At 42.6% G+C, this 14,614-nt stretch overlaps 1 protein-coding gene across 2 annotated transcripts in view; it reads right to left on the bottom strand.

Moving 5' to 3' along the window:
- The window catches only part of ADAMTSL5 (ADAMTS like 5), a 155,669-nt gene that overhangs the window by 96,824 nt on the left and 44,231 nt on the right, over positions 1-14,614 (bottom strand). For both annotated transcript variants that reach the window (XM_033920325.1, XM_033920324.1), the window contains exon 2: positions 9,762-9,831. In XM_033920325.1, the coding sequence (XP_033776216.1) occupies positions 9,762-9,831 (70 nt within the window). The remainder of the gene's footprint in view (positions 1-9,761; positions 9,832-14,614) is intronic.

The following is a 14,614-nucleotide window of genomic DNA, read 5'->3' as shown; positions in this document are numbered from 1 at the left end:
AGAAGAAAATGTGAATACGGCATTAACCCGATATCACTACATGGGAACCTCCAAGAGATAAATGGCTCCTTCTGCTCGTCCATGCTGATCGCATTTGAATCCTATAGATCTGTAGTCTACTGCTAGAATTTTAACTATCTATATTTATTTTCTCTACCGTTCTCCCAGGGGAGCTCAGAACAGTTTTACATGAATTTATTCAGCTACTCAAGCATCTTTCCTTGTCTGTCCTGGTGGGCTCATAATCTGTCTAATGTACCTCCCTATATAAAGGTATCTCGCAAAAAGAAACTAGACGACTTAAAATTATACAAAATATGGCGGTTAAAATCATTACAAACTCAAGGAAATATGACCATGTCACGCCTCACCTAAAAAATGCCCCATAGAATAACATTTAAGTTGGCATTCTTAACTTTTGAAATCCTTCATACAAAACAACCAGCATTTCTCGACAAATTTCGCACTCCGTACACTCCCTCTAGGATATTAAGATCGACAGACCAGCATCTCTTATCAATACCATCTTTAAAAATGATTAATACAAGGCGCGCAGACATTTTCATGGTCACTGCCCCCCAAAAATACCCACACAGGCCATCTCTTCTCTCACCATACTCATAAATTCTGCCCTATCATCGGGCCTCTTCTCCCCTGAAATGGGACGCATTGCACTGACCCCTCTACTGAAGAAAGCTGACCTAGACCCCTCCTCCCCATCCAATTATCGCCCAATAGCAAACATTCCGCTCCTAACCAAATTGCTAGAGTCCATCGTCTCCTCCCAACTCTCAGCCTACCTGGAAAGATTCTCTGTCCTCCTACCCTATCAATACGGCTTCAGACCCAACTTCAGTACCGAAACCCTCCTGGCCTCCCTAATCTCGAAGATCCAACAATTTCACTCTCACAAAAAATTTGCCGTTCTCCTTCAATTCGACCTCTCTGCTGCCTTTGACGTTGTCCACCATGACATTCTAATCTTCCTACTCTCCGAGATAGGCATTAGTTCTACAGTCCTTGACTGGTTCTCGAACTTCTTACGTTCTCGCTCTTACACCGTCACCAAACATGGTTCCTCTTCCTCCCCATGGAAACCGACTTGTGGAGTCCCACAAGGCTCCCCCCTTTCTCCCATCCTCTTCAACATTTATATGTCCTCCCTGAATCTTCTCCACCTATCCCCCCTAGAAACACTCTACACTTACGCCGACGATATCCTGGTCCTCATCGAGACCGACGTGAACCTCACCAATCTCGCAGCTAACATTTCTTCTTGCATAACCAAACTTCAATCCTGGGCTCACACTGTACAAATGAAATTGAACGAGTCCAAAACTAAACTACTTTGGCTCGGCCCTAAACTTGATCAATTACCCACTTCCATCCCACTGCCCACAGGCTCCTCTCTACAGCTGGAATTCTCTAGCAAAGTTCTGGGCATCACCATAGATTCATCATTATCCTTCAACGACCACCTCAACTCCCTGATAAAAAAATGCTTTTGCAGCCTTCACATGCTGAGGAAAGTGAGATCCTGCTTCCACCAAAAACACTTTGCCGTCCTCGTACAATCCATTATCCTCTCCAGATTGGATTATTGCAATTCCATTTACCTAAGCTTAACAAAGAAAAGCCTCCACAGACTCCAACTAATCCAGAACACCGCGGCCAAACTTATCTTCTCAAAAAGTAAATTTGACCATGTCACACCGCTCCTATCCAAACTCCACTGGCTTCCCGTTATTTCCAGGGTCTACTTTAAATGTGCCTGCCTAACCTTCAAGATCCTCCACGGTATCCTTCCTCCTTTTATCCCTCTATCCTGGAATTCCTCAAATCCAACCTCCACTAGATCCACTCAAAAATTAAAACTATCCTACCCCTCCTTAAAAGGCATCTCCCTTGTTGGTAAACTTGGCTCTTCCCTCCCTTTCAGAATCACTCAGCTCTGGAACAGTCTCCCTTCCCCTCTCCGCAATTTGAGCCCCCTTCTACCATTCCGTAAGCATCTGAAGACCTGGCTCTTCTCCAGAACGTAACCCCGTCCCGCTCCTGGCACTCTCACACCAACCTCTCTTCTCTCATACTTATATAATTCCACTGGAGTTCCGTTCCTTCCCTAACCATGTAAACCGTGTCGAGCTCCATCTGCGGAGATGATGCGGTATATAAACCCAAGATTTAGATTAGATTAGATTAGATTAAAAATGGAATCTTTTACCAGCCTATATTAGAGAAGAATCTACTTTAGAAAGATTCAAAGGCTCCCTGAAGAGTTTTCTTTTCAGAGATGCCTTTGAGAACTGATCCACTTGAAATCTGCATCTCGGACTCCAATCCGCTGTTGCCAGCCCTTTTATGTTCTTCTTTTCTATAATAATTTTGAAGTTCTATCCCTCCCTCCCTGAGGATCAAAGTAAATAATGTCAACATCTGCTACGAGTATTACATGTTTGTTTCTTTGCTCACCCCAGATTTTATTATTATGGAAATCATTTAGAAATTTTATAAGTGTTGTAGCAAATTTTTTAATAGACTTGGATTAAGTGACTTGCCCAGGGTCACAAGGACTGGAGTGGGGCTATAGCTTTAACCACTGCATCCACTACAATAGACGAAGTGAGAGAGGGACCAAAGAAGACTTGAGAATGACCTGCATTCCTGGACCACTTTCAGCAAGCTGTAAAGAGACACCACATCAAAATGGAAACGGTTCTTTGAAGCTCAAGTTCTAGATACTAAACATTCTATTGAAACTAGAGCTCAGCATTCCACTCCCTGGAAAATACACACACGTGAGGCCGAAGGCAGCTCAGCTGTGATCGCTATCTAGCTCTTGGATGGTTTTAGCTTTACTTCTTGGACAGTGTCCTCGGGAATCCCAGTAAACCACAAGCGGTGGGGTTGTGCCAGCTAGGTTTAGTTGGAAAATGTGGGGCCAAGGGCCTTGGATAAGGTGTTAGTATTTGGACACTGAGCAAGAAGTGACAATTAATTTTCTCATACTATCCCCTCCAGCCTTTCCTTCCCTTCCCTTCTCTACAGCTCTTCCTATATGATCAGATTTAGATGGTAAACTCTTGACAAAAGAACTTGATGTTTCAGAAGCTAGTCTTGAAAAGTGTATGATCCCTTTCTTTCAGTGGAGTGATGCTCATGGATTGGCCAGTTTCAGATAAGGTTGCCAATTGGATCCAGATTCTCCTGACAGGATTGATCCAGTCCTGGGTTTACCCCACTGCATGCAGGGACTTGTACTCTTGCTTTTCTTAGGACTGGATCAACCCTGTCAGCAAATCTGAATCCAGTTGACGACCCCTAGACCCAGAGTTCCTTTACACTTCCCTCCCAAACCCCCCGAGAGGATGCACTGACAGTAATGGATCTTTTAGCCCCTCCTCCATGATATCACTTTAATACAGTGTTTCTCAACACAGGGTATGCGGGCCACTTGTTGGGGGTACGCGGCATGGCTGCTGCAGAGAATATCCCCTGCCCGCCCATCTGTCGAAGCTGCGCTGCTGCCAGCAGGGATCCCTCCTTGCTACCCGCCCTACGCACTGAAACCGCTGCAGGGAATCCCTGCCCACCCACCCCTCTCTTCCTTCCCTCCCAAAGCCAACCCATAGGGCTTCCCTCCGATGTCAGAGGAAAGCCTTCCAGGTTAGTGTGTGTGTGTGTCCTTCTGCCTTCAGTGGCTTGTTGGGGGGGACGCGTAGCCAGCAGAGGTTCACATGCTGGACGTAACTGACCCGGAGACCTTCTCTCCAACATCCAACAAGAGCTGATGTTGGAGGGAAGGCTTGTGGGTCAGCCACGTGCAGCATGTGAATTGTTGCCTGCACGTCCCCCCAAAAAGCTGCTGAAGGCAGATGGAGCGAGTGTGGCTCGAACAAGTAAGGGGACACGATCTTTAAGGGAGAAGGTGCGTGATAGGGTATTGGAGGGGCATGATTCTAGGACAAAGGCTGGAAGGCGGGGAGGGGGCATGAACTCAACTCAGAAGGAAGGGAGGTGGCATGAACATGGGACAGAGAAGGGAGGGAGGAAGGGGGCACTAAACTTGGGACATAGGAGGGAGAGAATAGAAAGGGAGAATTCTTGGTCATGAATGTGTGAGTGAGAGGGAAAGAGATGGTGCACATGGGGAAAGGAAGAAAGGAAACGGGCATAGAGAGAGAGAGAGGAGAGAGATGCATGGGGAAGAGAAAGATGATAGGGAGAAATGTTGGATATGGTGGTGGAGAGGGAACAGAGGGACAGATTGAAGGAAATGCAAGGGGGAGGAATATTGGTTACTACCCCCTCTCTGTGAAATGCCTTCCCATTGGATCTTCACCTAGAAAATTCTTTAGAAAAATTCAAGTCTAAACAAGACTTTTCTTTTTAAAGATGCCTACAATCTCTGAACTAATTTCTTTCAAATAAAATTCATGTAGTTCTTTGATGGACTTTGGAAAAAATGCTTTTTTGAAGCGAGCCCTACCATAACGTATCTTCCCCTCCCTCCTTTTATTTTGATTTTCAATCTCGATGTATTTATTAACTTACCTAATTTCTTCTCCCGTCTAGTTTCCAGTGCGTCAGTCTATGCCCCCTTTTCTATTTTCTCCCTTTTATTTCTAATTTTAGATTAGATATGCTTTACTTTTAATTTATTTTCTAAACTCTTTATATTGTAAACCATTTTGGTACCTGTTTGATAAACGGTATATCAAAGAATAAAGAAACTTGGAAACAAGAAACTAGAGATGTGACATGGTGCTGGAGAGGGGTGATAGGTGAAATGGGCATGGGGCTTGGGGGCAGTGGTGAAAAATGCTGCACATGATCCGGGGGATGAGAGAGGGAGAAATGTTGGATTCATGGAGGGAGGGAGAGGGAGAGATGTTTTGTTGGGGAAGAGAATGAGGTCCGGAGGAGAGGAAGCATTCAGGAGGCAGATAGAAATATTGGATGCACAGTCAGAAGGAAGTGCAACCAGAGACTCATGAAATCACCAGCTAACAAAGGTAGGAAAAAAAACTCTGCCTTGAAAAGTCACTTGACAAATTTAGGATTAAATTAAAAACATTCCTATTCAAAGACGCTTCCCATAGCACCTAAATATTTCCTCCCCAACAGCTAGCAAAATAAATACGAACCGCTTTTAAGAAGCGAACCCCTTTCCTGATGTTATATCCTTCCCCTCTCTTCCTTTCCTTTAATTTGTTTTTTATTTACGATGTAGTTATTAACTTTTCCTTCCCCCTTTACCCCCAAGCTCACGTTCGTTCTTGTAATTTGTCCATTTTATGTTTACAATCCCCCTCCCCTCATAATAATTTAATTTTAATTTTTTTTTTAAATATTGTAAACCAGCCAGGTGTTCCTCGATGGTCGGTATATTAAAATTAATAAACTTGAACTTGATTTAGTAATCGGAATTTGTCCATTTTGAGAATTTATATCCGCTGTCTATATTTTGCACTATATTTTTCTGTTTTTCTATAGTTGTTACTAAGATGACATTGCATATTTTAAACTCATCTGTCTTGACCTCTTTGAAAAAAAACTGAATATAAATGATAATTAACATTTTCTCTGCATACAGTGTGCTTTGTGGTTTTTTATTTCGTGGTTACCATTATGTATTAAGATTATATTGTGTGTATATGAAAAATGGATTAAAGAAATTGCTTTACAATTAGTATCATTATTATGGGGGTGAGGTCAGGGGTGGAGCTTGGGCGGGGATACTCGGTTGATATTTGTTAGACTTAAGGGGTACTTGGCTTGAAGAAGTTGAGAAACACTGCTTTAATACACAAACATACAAGAGCTGAGGCTCCAGAAACTTTTGTCTTGGACATAAGAGGTAGAGAAGTACAAGTGCATCATGAAGTGATCAAAAGAAAGTGTTTGCTAGCTCTTATTTTGACCCAGCAGATTCCTCCTGCTCCTTTGGGCATCAGCACAATTAGAACCAGACTGATACCATGAGCTTCCATTTGCACTTTCCTGGAACGTTTTCCTCTATTTCATATCTCCTCCCAACTTGGGTTACCGGACGCATGGCCCCGTCCTGTTCTGCCCCATCCAAGCCTCGACTTCTTCCCCAACAAGCTCTGGCCGCATCTGGAGGGCCTCGAGTGTGTGTAGATGTGTGTGACGTCATCCACGCATGCTTAGAGGCCCCCCAGATGCAGCCGGAGCTTGTCGGGGCTTTCAAAAATCCGGACAAACTGCCTCTTTTACTAAGCCGTGGTAGATGTTTCTACCATGGCCAGAAGCACTAAATGCTTTGACATTGCTCCGACGGAGCATTTAGCACTTCGGGCTGCGGTAGAAATGTCTACTGCAACTTAACAAAAGAGAGCCTAAGTAAATGTAAGTACGTTTTGATACTTTTACAGGATAATATTTGTTACTTTTACTGAAGTACCGTAATCATTTTGCAAAGTTTTACTACTTTTACCTAGTTATTGTGCTTTTGATGCTTGCAATTAAAAGTAAAACATAAAAGTGGAAGGGAGATGTAAATGGCAATTCCTCAGTAAACCAAATAGGAATAGGATTTTGCTATTGCAAACCTCGTCATACAAAGAATAGCATATAAGAATGGTGGAGTTGCCTGGGGCACTTTAAAGCGGAGATGAAGCCGAAGCCGGTAGCAGTTCTTGATGAACAGACCTTGTCGTTGTGGTACTTTTACATTTTACTCAAAAGTATTATTTTAGGCACTTGCTTTTTTACTTTTACTCGAGTACATCTTTAATTTGTTTTTCATTATATCAGGTATGTTAGATAGATTGTGAGCCCACTGGGACAGACAAGGAAAAATGCCTGAATGTAAAAACCACTTAGATAACATACTTTTACTTAAGTACTTTGACCTAGTACATTGCCTGCTTGTCCTGGGATAAACAATACTACAGAGACATAAGAATTGCCATACTGGGACAGACCAAAGTTCTATCAAGTCCAGTATCCTGTTTCCCAACAATAGCCAACCCAGGTCACAAGTCCCTGGCAGGATCCCAAAAGAGTAAAACAGATTTTATGTTACTCATCCCAGGACTTTTCTTTCAGGAACTTGTCCAAATCTTTTCTAAACCCTGCTATACTAACTGCTTTTATCACATTCTCTGGCAACCAATTCCAGGGTTTAATTGCACATCGAGTGAAGAATATTTTATTTTATTTGTTTTAAATTTACTACTTAGTAGATTAATTGTATCCCTCTACTTCTTCTATTTTTGGAATGCGAAAACAGGTGATTCATGTCTACCCGTTCCTCTGCTCAGTATTTTATAGACCCAAGGTAGTTCTCACACTGGAATGTGCAAGACATGCAGGAGACCTGAAGAACAGCTTGCACCAGGCTGTGTCTGGAGCAGGTTTTCAATGTTATTTTAATAGCAGGGTAAATAATGTAGATTTCAGTCTAGTAACAACCTTCATAAAAGATGTGCAGAAAGCTCAAAAGCAGGGCAAAGGTCATCTCTTTATACCCTAATGTCAAGTAAATAAATGCCATTATCAGAGGTAGAAATCATTGGACAATTTCTTAATGCTAAACATGGAGAAAAGAACTGAAGTATATAGTTGATCAGCATTATTTAACTTGTCAGGAGCGACTCCTGTCCACTTAAATAGCACTTGACTGGCTAACCGTTACTATTCAGCAGGAGAGAGACGGATATCTCCACTGAATGTCATTTATTTAGCCTGTCTTCCCAAAGGAACCCAAAACGGGTTACAAGGGTACATTTATAGCAGGGGTCTCAAAGTCCCTCCTTGAGGGCCGCAATCCAGTCGGGTTTTTAGGATTTCCGCAATGAATATGCATGAGATCTATGTGCATGCACTGCTTTCAATGCATATTCATTGAGGAAATCCTGAAAACCCGACTGGTTTGCGGCCCTCAAGGAGGGACTTTGAGATCCCTGATTTATAGTATGGGTAGGACAAACTTTGGTGAGAAATACAGACTCTACAGCATTTACAGTATAGACCGGGTGGATTAAATTGCAGCGTTTACAGTGTAGACATAACATGGAGGCAACATAGCTTTTCTAGCAGGTGGGTGCATCTTTGTTGTTGGAGAGAGGCACGTCCTGTAAGCAATCAGCCGGTGCTGGCGCCTCTCCTCCTCGCCGGCGTCTCGCAGCACACCCAGAATCTCACTGCAGCACACAGTTTGCGATACACTGGGTTAGCGTCTAAAACCTGGCCGGCTATATCGCACGATAGCCACCAATTTTAAGTTTAGCAGTCAAATAAGGCCGTGCAAACTGCAGTTCTATCTCTGGCTGCTATTACTTAGCTAGCCAGTGCTGAAAATTGATTTAACTGGCTAAAAGTTTGAACCAGCCAAAACTAAACCAGATATTCAATGAGGGTCACTGGAAACAGCCCGGCTTTAAAATCCACAGTCATCGCCAACTGTGTGTGTGTTCTATAAATCGATGTGTTCAAAGGAAACTAGAAATTTGATTTATTTAAAAAGTTTATATACCACATTTAACCTATGCAGTTCATGTGAGAAAAATGCATAGAAATTTCACAATAGAGACTGTTATAGGGGAAAACACCCTCCAGGGATTCAAGACAAAGTTGGACAAGTTCCTGCTAAACTGGAACGTACGCAGGCGAGGCTGGACTCATTTAGAGCACTGGTCTTTGAGCTGGGGGCCGCCGCTTGAGCGGACTGCTGGGCACGATGGACCACTGCTCTGACCCAGCAGCGACAGTTCTTAAGTTCTTATGAGACAGTTATAAAAGCAAATCCTACATAACTTAAGAATAACATCAGAGTACACAAACCAAATCCTTGACCCACCATAAGCCTCATCTCTCAACCTCAGTCAAATCCCATCACATAAATGCATTGACAAATGGGGCTATTTTTAATAGTTTCTTAAAGTCTAATCTGAAAGCACATAACAGCGAGGTTCCAGCCAGAATGTTCCGAAGCTTCACCCCTCCCACTGACACCATAGCATATTCAATCCTTGAATGTACAACTGACCTACTCTTGTTAGAATTTAACTGCATGCTTGTTTGAGATCCCAAAGTTCTTCGAGGGTGATAGATTTCAAACCATTCCTGCAATACAACAGGAGAAACATGGTACTCTACCTGACAATACTTGCTGAAAAAGTGACCAATGGAGTCATTTAAGAATCGGTGTTATATGAGCTATTCTCGATAGAGAATGACCCCGGGACAAATTTTTCCCCGTCCCCGCAGGAACTCAATTTTCCTATCTCTGTGAGTTTTGTCGCTGTCCTTGTCCCATTCCTGTAAGCTCTGCCTTAACTGCAAAAGTCTCGAACACTTATGATTTTAAAGTGTTTGATGCTTGTGAAGATGAAGACGGAGTTTGCAGGAATGGGCCAGGGCCAAGAAAAGAAACTCACGGGGATGGGAAAATGAGTTCCCACGGGGATGGGGAAAAATTTGTTCCCGTGTCATTCTCTAATTTTCAACGCACCAGTAATCAACTGTGCTGCAGAATTCAAATGTAACTGCAACTCATTTATCTTTACCTTCACAACCCCCAAATATATGCTTTACAATAATCCACCTTACTTAAAATTAGCACCTGCACTACAGTATGAAAGTCATAGTCCTGCAGCATCGGTTTCAACCTATACAACATTCTCATCTACATATATAAATTGATAGCAATTAGGGAACATCTCCGCAGTGCCATGTTCTTTCAATAATTTTTCACAGAAGACAAAATACAGCTTTTATTCTCTAGCTCTTACCTGGCATGAGGAAGGACTTCCCTGCAGGGTCCACAGGAAATAAACCACAACCAGACGTACAGATGTCGAACTGAATAAATAAAAGAGACAATTGGTGAATAAGGAAAAAAGCAAAGAGAGAGTTACAAAAAACAAAAACAAAAAACAACCTGACGTATGATTTCAGATATTGCACCTTTCACTTTCAGGCCTTAGATCTTGGAAATGTTAAAGGTTTAAAATGAAGGTCCATGTCTTCCATGTCAGACATCTCAGAATAGAAAATTATAGGATGAAGAAGAAAGCAGCCGTCCTAGGTTGATATTATCGCAGACTGCTGGAACCACAGATGATTTAGGGGGAATTCATCAAGCAACGTCAGGGCTGCAAGTTGTGTTAATTGACCCTTAACGTGACTTAAACAGCCCTAATACCGCTATTGTAAAAACAGCACAGAGATATCTAAGGAAGTAATGAGATGCAAAATATGCAATACATATTTTGCATCTCATTACTATCCAAATGTCCTAATGCGATTTTGCAGTGATATACTGCATGTGACATTAAGAGCCATAAAAGCATGTAAAATTATTTTACTATCCAGGAGCATCGAGCCACTCAAAGCAACGACCTGATGCTCCTGGGCTGCAGCAGTGACTACTATCTACCTGCCAACTCACTGGTGGTCCAGGGGGCATCTGGTAGGGCTTCAAAATGGTATCCCTAGTGGTAGTCTCAGGATGCTGAATCCTCCCCATTTGTGCAATTATCTATACCTAAGGAATCGACTGATGGGACAGACTGATACTACTACTATTAATTATTTCAATAGTGTACCAGATGCACACAGCACTGTAGAGACACAAATAAGAAGAAACAGTTCCTGCTCAAAAGAACTTACAATCTAAACAGACAAACAGGATGTAATGAATACAGTTAAGAGGAACGATTAATCAGCTGGCTGGGTTGGTGGGCAGAGGAGTAGAGTACCATAGATGTTTCTTTTCTGCAGCTGCTGGTAACAGGAAATGACTGTGTACACCCTATGTATAGTATCTTCCATACTGGGACACAGCAAAGGTCCATCCAGCCCAACATCTTGTTTCCAACAGTGGCCAACCCAGGTCCCAAGTAAATCAGTAAGTACCTGTGAAAACAGCACCTATTGCATGTCATCCAAAGTTAGGCACCGTTTATAGAATCGCACCTTGGCCTAAAATACTGGAGCCTAATGCAATCCATGCCCAAACACCATCCCTAGCCATGTCTACTTTACAAATAGGTGCCTCAGTGCAAATGCCTACATTGCACCTACCCCGTCAAGCGCCTACCAGAACATTTCTTTATTTTTTTTATTGGTTTTTTACTGGCGCTGTTCAATTAACAGTGTCAAGTAAACCAATTAAAAAATTGAGTTGGAAACTTTGATCGGCTAGGCGTGCCAGTATAGGTGTCTAACAATAGGTGGTTTGTTTTTTTTACAGAATCAGGTCCTTATTGCTTACAAAATAGGTGGAAGTAAATACTAATCTTTTTTTTTATTGGCCCTATTAATGTGCTAGTGTGTGTGATTATACTGCCTGGTAACTTTGGGATTGTCCGTGTGATCCATATTGGATTTTCAGGGTCTGTTGGGAAGGATATAAAGGTTCTGTCAAGGTCAGCCTCTTTTGAGATTCACATATACCACTAACAACTTGTTGGTTTGGTATCTGGGGGAGGGGATAGGGGTCACAAGAATCACAACAGTGGTATAGTTAAGGGATCCACCTATTTCACAAATACAAACAAGCAATCATGACTTTGGGGTTTTGTGTTCGATTCACATCAAATTTTGAACAGATGAGAAGGGTCTCAGAGGGTATTGATATGTGACTATTTGGAGAGAAAGCTGATTAAAGTTTCACAACCAAAACATTGAGAATGGCTGATTTTTCATGTCATGGGTCCCATAAGCAGCTGGAATAATTACAGGTTTGAACTTCTGTAACTTTTTTTTCATATAAAAGGAAAGGGTTTGGTCGTTTGGACTAGAAAATGACACGGTGACAAAATTCATCACCGTCCCCGTCCCTGCGGATAACATTACATTACATTACATTTGTGATTTCTATTCCGCCTGTGCCTTGCGGTTCTAAACTAAACTAAACTAAGCCTTAAGTTTATATACCGCATCATCTTCACGAAGTGGAGCTCGACACGGTTTACAAAGCTTAAAAAAGAAGAGAGGGGAGAAGGGTTTACAAAGCATATTAAAGAGGGGATGTAGAACAGGAGTGAAAGTTATATGCTAGGGAAAAGCCAGGTTTTCAGTTGCTTTCGGAATAGTTGGAGGGAACCCAGGTTCCGCAGCGGGACAGTGAGATTGTTCCAAAGGCCCGTGATTTTGGAGAGGAGGGATTTTCCCAGTTTACCTGCATGGAGGATGCCGTGTAGAGAGGGGAAGGATAGTTTATGTCTGTGGGCTGATCTGGTGGTGGCAAGCGTCTGGGCGAGGAAGGATAGAGGGATTAGTGGCGGAAGGATGCCGTGAATGATCTTGAAGGCTAGGCAGGAACATTTGAAATGAATTCTGGAAAGTACTGGGAGCCAGTGAAGATTGGTAAGTAGTGGGGAGACGTGATCGGATTTGCGTTTAGCAAAAATCAGCTTGGCCGCAGTATTCTGGATAAGCTGGAGTCTGCGGAGACTTTTTTTTGTTAGGCACAAGTAAATGGCATTACAATAATCGAGTTTGGACAGGATGATGGATTGTACAAGGACGGTGAAATGTTTTTGGTGAAAATAGGATCTAACTTTCCTCAGCATGTGGAGGCTGAAGTAACAAGATTTTGCCAAGGAGTTCAGGTGATCGTTGAGGGAAAGGGAGGAGTCGATGGTGATGCCGAGGACTTTGCTAGAGAATTCAAGGTGCAGAGCAGGGCCTGTAGGTAGAGTGAAGAGGGTGGGCAGGTGTGCTAGTTTTGGGCCGAGCCAGAGTAATTTTGTTTTTGATTCATTTAGTTTCATCTGTACAGTGAGGGACCAGGTGTGAAGTCTCGTTATGCATGAAGAGATGTTCTCTTGGAGGTTTGTAAGGTTTGAATCTGTTTCGAGGAGGATAAGGATATCGTCTGCATATGTGTAGATTGTTTCAAGGGGGGATAGTTTGAGGAGCTTCAGGGAGGTCATATACACATTGAAGAGAATAGGGGATAGGGGGGAGCCCTGGGGGACACCACAGGATGGTGTCCATGAAGCAGATTTGGAGCCGTTTGTGTTGAAAATATAGGAACGAGCGCGGAGGAAGTTTGAGAACCAGTTTAGAACAAAGGAGTCTATTCCTATCTCTGAAAGTTGGTAGATTAGTATGTCATGGTGTAAGATGTTGAAGGCCGCGGAGAGATCAAACTGTAGGAGAACAGCAAATTTTTTCCGTGCGTGTAGTTGTTGCAACTTTGAGATTAGGGAAACTAGGAGGGACTCGGTGCTGACATTGGGCCTAAATCCGTATTGGTAATGTTGGAGAATGGAGAATCTCTCTAGGTAGGAGGAGAGCTGAGTAGCGACTATGGTCTCTAGAAGTTTTGTTAAAAGAGGGATGTTTGCTATGGGGCGGTAGTTCAATGGTGAGGAAGGGTCGAGATCGGCTTTTTTCAGAAGAGGGGATAAGGCAATGTGTCCCATTTCGGAGGAGAATAGGCCAGATAGTAAAACTTTATTTATAAGGTTTGTAAGGGAAGAGATGGCCTGCGCAGGGATGTTTTCGTAAAGGTAGGATGGGAAAGGATCTAGGATAGACTTGCAGGATTTAAGTTTCAGGCAGAGTTTGGAGATCTGGGTCTCGGATACAAATTCGAATGTAGTCCAAGATCTGTCGGCAGGATAGGGTCAGAGTCTTTCGGGGAAAGAGAGTTGTAGGAGATAGCTGAGGGGAACGAACTCTTTATGGTAGTGATCTTCTCATTGAAGAATTTGGCTAGGTCATTTGGAGATGGGAGGGGGAAGGGGGCGGAGTTGTTTTTAGAAGTTAGGTTGCGCCAGATGTGGAACAGTGTACTGTTTTGGTTTTTTGATTTGGAGATTTTATCTAAGCGGATTACAGTTAAAAGAGATCAGGACATTACCGAGAGAATTACATTACAACGATTTAAGTAAATTACATGTTGTGGTATAGAAATACAAGTATAAGATATCTGGATTTAGCGATAGAATAACTTGACAGGGTTCAAGTAGTTACAAGGTTCAGTGGGGAAAACAATATAGACAACTGAAGAAAGATACCTAACTTTGAAGGAATCAGTTAAGTGGATACCTAAGGGAGATGCTTTTTTAGGAGAAGGTTAAATGGTTACCTAAGGGAGATGCTTATTTAGGAGTTTGGATATTTTTGGTAAATGAGGTTCAAGGGGATGACTAGTGTGTTATTTGCTGGGGAGAGTGCATTTGCGATAACCGCGGGAAATAATCCCATGTCATTTTCTAGTGTCTATTTCAACCTCAGTCCTTCTACACCAGCATTCTTCAAAGCAAAGCTTGAGGGTCAGTGGTTGTGGCCATTCATACTCTGATTCTTATGTGAGCCAAGGATAATGAAGCCATTGTGACATCACTGATGAGGTTGGCTCTTAGGCACTGGTGGAATGAGGCATTATGACATCACAATATCTGGATACCAGAGACTGTCATTCTGTAGTGTCTGTTTCAACCTCAGTCCTTCTACACCAGCATTCTTCAAAGCAAAGCTTGAGGGTCAGTGGTTGTGGCCATTCATACTCTGATTCTTTCCTCTCTCTTTAAAGAATGACATGAAGATGGTTTCCTGCGGTTATCTTTGGGGACGGGAACGGTGATGAATTTTGTCACCGTGTCATTCTTTAGTTTGGACCACTGCA

The sequence above is a fragment of the Geotrypetes seraphini genome, chromosome 14 (genome assembly GCF_902459505.1).
Source record: "Geotrypetes seraphini chromosome 14, aGeoSer1.1, whole genome shotgun sequence".
NCBI lineage: Eukaryota > Metazoa > Chordata > Amphibia > Gymnophiona > Dermophiidae > Geotrypetes > Geotrypetes seraphini.
This window is presented reverse-complemented; position numbering and strand designations above follow the sequence as displayed.